The 7,317-nt window shown below is 38.5% G+C and overlaps 1 protein-coding gene across 1 annotated transcript in view; it reads left to right on the forward strand.

The window, feature by feature from the left end:
- ca16b (carbonic anhydrase XVI b) overlaps positions 1-5,731 on the forward strand; it is a 139,603-nt gene extending 133,872 nt beyond the window's left edge. Inside the window, exons 28-29 of the mRNA XM_042507475.1 lie at positions 335-470; positions 1,978-5,731. Coding sequence (XP_042363409.1) covers positions 335-470; positions 1,978-2,124 — 283 coding nt within the window. The 3' untranslated portion in view covers positions 2,125-5,731. The remainder of the gene's footprint in view (positions 1-334; positions 471-1,977) is intronic.
- Positions 5,732-7,317: the final 1,586 nt, after the last annotated feature.

Raw genomic sequence — 7,317 nt, forward strand, 5'->3', positions numbered from 1 at the left:
ATTACTTGTGTAAACTTTCTTGTAATGTCAAAGATTTTTAATTTTCTCTCTGCATCACACAAACGTACTCTAGATGCCAGTCTCCTCCAGTTGGCTTGTAATGTTTTGAAAGCATGGGTGGAATAATGAAATCATGATGAAGAAGCCTCTCTGATGTCACCAAAACCTTTTTGGGAGCGGTCAGGTGCCTTTTGGCTCCAGAGATGGTCTATCTTGGGCACGTCTTGGCACAAATCCCAAATCAGCATGATCTGACTCGATTCGGCTAAAAGTGCTAATGAAAAAAAGCCCCATCCGTTGTCCAGCAGAGCTGATTTTGATCATTTCCTCACAGGTATGGAGCCGTGTCTGCAGGCATGCTCTGCGCCCTCACCACACTGTCCCAGCAGCTGGAGAGCGAGGGGGTCGTCGACATCTATCAGGTGGCTAAGATGATCAATCTCATGAGGCCGGGAGTCTTCACTGATATAGTAAGTTCATGTTTATGTCAAATACAAACACAAGGCATTCAGGATTAAGAGTTGAATCATTGGGGACGTGAAACATAACATTTAAAACCATCTGGGGCTTTAGCTGTTAGATCTTTTACTCTTCTTCTCCAATCACGCGATAACTTCAGCTGCCATTTAGGAGGGAAAACAGTTTGATATTCAGCCAAACACCAGACCGGACTGGATAGGCACACAGATTTTTACCAAGTTGCCCTCGACTCAGCAGCAGCTCCTGGGCGAAACATAATGACACCGTATCCTAACGGCGATCAAACGTCCGACCATCATGTGACACTGTGTAACATTGAAATTCTCTATACACACTAAATCCATGAAATATTCACTTCTGTTACTTCATATAAAAAAAACGTGTAATATCAGCTGTGCAATTGAAATCAGGCTGGAGACATAACCATGTAAAAGATAGATGAGCATGCTTCTTACTGTCTTCCTACATTTGTGACATTACTTTTTAACCCTTTAGAGCCTGAGCCTTGAAATGATAGTCAGAAAATGATTTATTTATTTTATTTTATTTTAAATTCATGTACTTATGTGATATGATATTTTATTGTAATATTTGACCAATAGAAATGTCCTTTTTAGAGACAAAGACATGGATTTTTCATTGCAACTGGAACACTTAAAATGTTTTGTGTCATTTTCTCCCAATCAGGAACGTTTTAACCTTTTAGTGCATTGTGATGGGTAAAAAACAAGTCTCTGTCCTCTCCAGGCAAATATGGACTTGATATTTTCCTCAGAAGACATTATCAGGAAAACGTCCATTCTCTGAATGCCCTAGGTCTGCAGTTTGTGTCTGTATCTGTAAAGTTTCATGAGGCTGTGATTATACTGGGGGTCACAATAGGTCATTTTATAGAATGACGTCAAAATTGCATTCAACATTTTTATTAAGGAAAGTATTGTTAATGTGACCGACATGGAGGTCTCAGAAAAACGTGTATCAGGTATGACACAAATTCTAGAGTTAAACATAAAACATGTTTTATATTGTGATATTTACAAGAAATGGCATACTCGCATACGGTGTGTAGGTAGTAATTAGCATGGTCATTTACCTCACCAAAAATGTTCAGCTCTCTGGTGATCTCCCTCCAGCCAGCTGGCACTTTATGTTTTTTTTTTTAATAAACACAGGCCGGCAAAAAACGGAAATTGACAATTTAGTGGTGAGCAGGTAGTCAATTTTTCAAGCTTCAAAAAACTGCTTTCTAATGGAGATCAATAATTTTTGTTCTCACCAAACCATAAAGTAATATGGGGCATCAAACCTAAACAATGACTTGAAAGAGGTTAAAAAGCTGCACAGTTGGATTGATCATTACAGGCAGCGCCTTTCCCATCAATGGTTTCACTCAGTGTTTGTGAATGGAGTTTTTAAAGAAATGGAACGATCTGTGAGTGTGTTACCCGCTGTGATCTGTAATGTTAACCTGTTGTGTGCTTGTGTTTGTGTGCACAGGAGCAGTACCAGTACCTTTACAAAGCCATGCTCAGCCTGGTCAGTAACAGAGAGTGTGGCCTGACCCCCATGCACACGGACACTAACGGGGTGGTGGTGATTGCAGACGAGTCGGACCCTGCAGAGAGCATGGAGTCGCTCGTCTGAAGACGTTCTCACAGGCACTTAATTTGTAAAAAAAAAAAAAAAAAAACTCGAGAACTTTTCTGAGGCCTTTTTTGCCAGACTATTGATTAAATGAATAACCTTATTACTTTTTTATACTGATAAAAGTTTTTTGATATTTATGTTTTTCTCCTTTTTTTCTCGTCTTAAATGTTATCCTGCTGAGCGTTTGCACCTGTTTAAGTTGACGTGAGGAAAAAGCAGCTCTGTCCAGTTTTGCACTATACTATCAGTGTTACTGCCTAAATCCAGTGAGTGAAGTCGTTTCACAGTTTCAATCCTGGCATCACGACACGACCGGGATCTTTGGACCGCATTGAGACAAACCTGAAGCATGGAGACCAGGATGAGTTAATGCGATCCACTTCTGAAAATGTCTCAAAACAAAAACACATCACAACATAGCCCAGCACGCATTGTGTCACTTTTATCACCTCGATCAAATGAACTGTTTTTGAGGCTCCGCTCCACCAGGGTGAAGTTCTTTATTCAAGTTAAGAGACTATTACCTGCTTAATATTCATATATTGTCCAAATATTTCACTGCTGTCTTGTATAATGTACTTATGGCTTATTTTGTTAAAGTGTGTTACAACATCTAATGTGAACATGTATTGCTTTTTACAGGGATTTATATTGTTATATTGTTTTGTAATATATATATTATATCCTTAATAGCCAGCCAATGTTTTCTTTTTTTCAGTGCTTTTGCCTATTTGTCCACAAGCCTTGGTGTAGACTCATGCTTTTTGAGATTGTCATGAATTATCTACAAAGCTCTTTTTTCTTTGTTGTTTCTTTTCAGATTCTCTAACCTCAGTTGTCAAAGCTCAGCTGTTAACACGTGTAATTGGTATCCATAATGACACAATGTCTACAAAAAGGTATTCACTCCACACAAACTTCTATGTTTTATTGATTTACAGCATTAAATCACAGTGGATGTAATTAGGATTTTTTTGACAGATTAATAGAAGAAACTTCATGTTAAAGTAAAAAGAGATGTCAACGGACAGACTTAAATTAACCTCAAATAGAAAACCCAAAATTGCTTGTACAGCAAGTAACCTTCTGGCAGCATTTACAGTGAGAATGTGAATAACTTCTGCAACAGTGACTGTATATAGAGATGGACAATGTGTCTCCACTTCCTCCCATGTTCAGAAATGAGGCTAAAATATCCCATATATTTATAATAATAACTAAATACCAGATGCCAAGATGGCGCCTTTTCATTCCAATGGATTTGCTCGCCTGACACATTCAGAAAATAGATAAAAAATTCAGAATAGAAGAGTCATAAGTGACTTTGTTTGCTGTTCGAGGTGTCCTGTCAGCAGTTTTACAGATGTCTTTTACAATAATGGTCTAGGGGGTAAAATGCTTTTTTAGCAACAGGGGATTTTTTTGCTGCATTACCACAGGTGGCCACCAGGAAAACTTGGCTGACAACTTGCGAAATACAGCTGCTAACATCAGGCGGGCCTGGTTCATTCCTACGAGAGCCGCTCAGTAGCACATGAAGCAAAAAAAAGCTCAATTTCCACAGTATGAAAGTATCCAGATCCTCTGCATCACAGGGCCAATATAGCATGAAGCACTATGCCCAATTTGATATCTTCCGCCAGTGGAGCAGCTATCTCCAGGTAGCATCCTGCTAGCTTGAATGGAGATCAAATACTTTAATCAGTCAATTTTAGACTTTTCAAATTTTACCGAAGTGAATTGATTAAATCTCGATAGTAAAAAAGTTAGTCAAGGAAAAAAAGTCTTATTGGATCCAGCATCACATGACATGTGTTTCCACTATGTAAAAATTGCCACTATGTAAAATTTGCCTCGAATCTTGGCGCTCTTCCTGGGGGCTTGTGCAGTAGCGCTCTTCGGAGTATCAAGATCCCACCTTCAGTTTATCGTGACAGCTGGATTAGCACATCCAGCTGTCAGTCATGACGTCAGACCCCCTTTTTATAGCATCAATTAGAAAATGAAAACCAAGCTCATCACAAAGATGAACACTTGAACAAACTGCAGTGTGATTAAAACTACCTAAAATGACAAAAAACATCTTTGGGAATCATTTATTAGACTTTACTTGATTTAAGTTTGTCCCATCTGCTTACAGAGGGAGTCTGGTTTAATACCTGCAGTCAGCTTTTGGTGAGCTGCCACACTGTCCATCTTTATATAGTATATGATCTGGACACAGTATATTATATTTTCCAGTCAAAGGGAACAGTAAAATTTCACATTTTGTCACTAATTCTGAACATAACTGAGGTCGTAGACATTAACTTGGCCACTCCAGGATGCAGATTTATTTTTCCCTGGATAGCAACCTGCCTACGCTGCCTTTAATTGGCTTGCCTGGACATTCCTACCCTAACCAAACTCTCTCCTCTTGCCTAAACCTAAACAACCAACAATGTCAACGACTGCTAGCCAATCAGCAGGGGAGTAGGACAGGTCATACTTTTGCTGTCATAGGAAACTCAAATTTGCCTCCAGCACATAAAAACTGTTTTTAAAGTAATTCCTGCAGCTGTGGCTTTACATTTGGCATCACTAGTTTAGGGAAAATAATGCATTCTCACAGAGAACTGCAGTGTCCTCAAGAATTTCTTCATGTTTCACTGCATTTTTACTCTCCACCTTCATGAGCATCGATGGAGCCTGCTGCAGAGGAGTGTCCTCCTCGTGATTAGGAGGGTGCGTTTCTGCAGATGTGCCGTGTTTGGTTTACACTCCACTAATGAGCCCACTTTGCAGTCTCATTAGTGTCCTTACCCTTCTTCTCAACACACTTCTTTTTAGAGCTGTGCCATTCGCCATCCTTCAATTTCTATAATCGTATTAGCGATGTCCAGTGCCTTGGAAATGTTTTTATGTCCTTCCCCCTTTTCATTAAACTCTCAGATTTGTTTGAAGCTTGTTATAGAGCAGTTTTTAGCAGGGAGTTGACTAAATGGATGTTGGATCCAGGTATATTTAAGCAAAAATAACCTTGATTACACACAACTTGTGAAAAAGTGGCTGCACCATTACTGATTTAAATCTCATGCTGAAGAGATAAATATGTGAGCAGTTTTGGTTTTTTTTCTACTGAGTTTATAGTTGTGACCCCATTGAGTTTTTTTCTTTTATTAAGATTTTAAAAAATCTAATTACATCCATAACAAATGAGAAATTTGAAGCTGTAAATAAGAAAAAGAACACAAAAACATCCAAAGGAGGTGAATACTTTTTAATAGACACTTTTGTTTCTTTTTTGGGGGGGGTGATGCTTTATTTGTAACCAAAGATGTGGTTCCAGTTTGCAACATGTAAGTGGTTTTGTCCTGAGATCTATTTAATCAACTAGAATTTAAAATCAAATTGTTTAAAATGCAGTACAGATTATTGGTGTCAGAGGTGTGAACTGAACAAGAGTGAAGCATGTTTCTGTTTAAGCCACAGGAACTCACTTTCCAGTAAATAATCTGAGTTACAAAGTTTTAGATTCAGACTGTAAAATATATTTTATTTGGGCTGATATTCTGTCTCGGCACTATTTTGTGACTATTAATTATAAGCCCTTTTCAACCCTCAACATCCCGCTCTCTTGATTGATTTTTGTGCATTCTCACACTCAATGAAGATTTTATTCTGTGAAAATCTACTTCTCTGACAAAGGGGAGTTTGCTATATTTAGTGAAAACTCTCCAACATTTGGAGAAAAATCCAGATTGCTGATCACTTGGCCCTGCAGCAGATCTTTTCTTTTCAGCAACTGTTTTTCTTCTGTATGAATGCCAGCGTCCTCTCTGTTTGATACTTCTACGCTCGTTGAGTACTGTGGCTGCACACATTTACTTAAAAAAAAAGAAGTCTTTGACTTTAATCTTTGCGATCATAACAGTTTATATTTTCATACAAAGATTTGGTTTGTGTAGTGGCCCTTAAACTGATTGTGCGTTTGTGGGAAGTTGATTATTGATGGCAAAATCCCCACAGTCATCCCCTCTGAGATCTGTTCTGATATTTAAACCAGATATTTCCTGACTTTGCTCAACAGTCCGGGGATCCAGTGTGTTGGCGTCAGTGCATTTCCGCCAGGCTGGCAGTGAAGTCTATTTTGTAACTTAAATAAAAAATAAAATGGTTTTGTCCATCATATCACGTGTTTATATGACAGTACCATAGTCATATGAATTCCTATGATGCTGTCATATGCCATCTTATAGTGTAATAGTGTTATTTAATAGGTATATTGTATTGATATTCATGAAATAAAGTTTGGGTTCGGATGCTCAGCATACTTGTATCACATGGAACTACTGATGGAAGAGTTTCTACTCAAAATAAGCAACATGTTCATCCTGTCGCCCCCTGCTGCCAGTCTGTCAACAAACAGTGATGAAAGAACTATTCAGATGCTTTACTACAGTGGAAATACTAAATATACCCATTTCAAATCCTACAAAAAAAAAAGACTCTCTTAAAGCCAGAAATAAGGATCTATTTTCACAAACATGAGAATACTCTGAGGAGCTCCTAACAGCCTTGGCTTATCGTACTGGTTTTACCTGTTTCAGGACCATGTCACCTGATTTATCGGCCAAATTATTATTTTATCTGTGCCATAAAAGTCAAACATCAGCAGCTGTGACATCTGTCGAAAACTTATATTATTATTTTATTTATACCATGAAAGTCAAATGTCACCTGCTCTGGATAAGGATCAAACCAGCAACCTCGGTCATATTAAACACTTGTTTAAACCACTGAGCCAAACGTCCAGCCATGTTCAATGATGATTGTTATCTCCTTTAGCTTTAGCGTTTTTCTGATTTGGTCTACAAATGATGTACCCCAAAATGACTTTGACTTTATGCGCCGTCCACTGCCATCTAATGGGCGCTGTAAATACTACATCATGTTAAATATTTCACTCCAAGGCCCAAACTCTCTGCGTGCATTAACTCACTTTCACAGACATGAATGGCTGCTTTGGCTCGAGTTCACCAATACCCCTAAAGACCCGGGTGTGTGAGGGCCCTTTCATCGCTGCTTGCAGCTTTAATTTGGCTTTTATTTCCACTTTGTGTAGGATAACGCATCTTTTGTATGCTATAACGCGTCTCTAAAACCTATTCTATGTCGTTTTCAGCCATTTTTAGGAGGGGTCAAAATTTG

This window comes from Plectropomus leopardus, chromosome 2, assembly GCF_008729295.1.
Source record: "Plectropomus leopardus isolate mb chromosome 2, YSFRI_Pleo_2.0, whole genome shotgun sequence".
Classification (NCBI taxonomy): Eukaryota; Metazoa; Chordata; class Actinopteri; order Perciformes; family Serranidae; genus Plectropomus; species Plectropomus leopardus.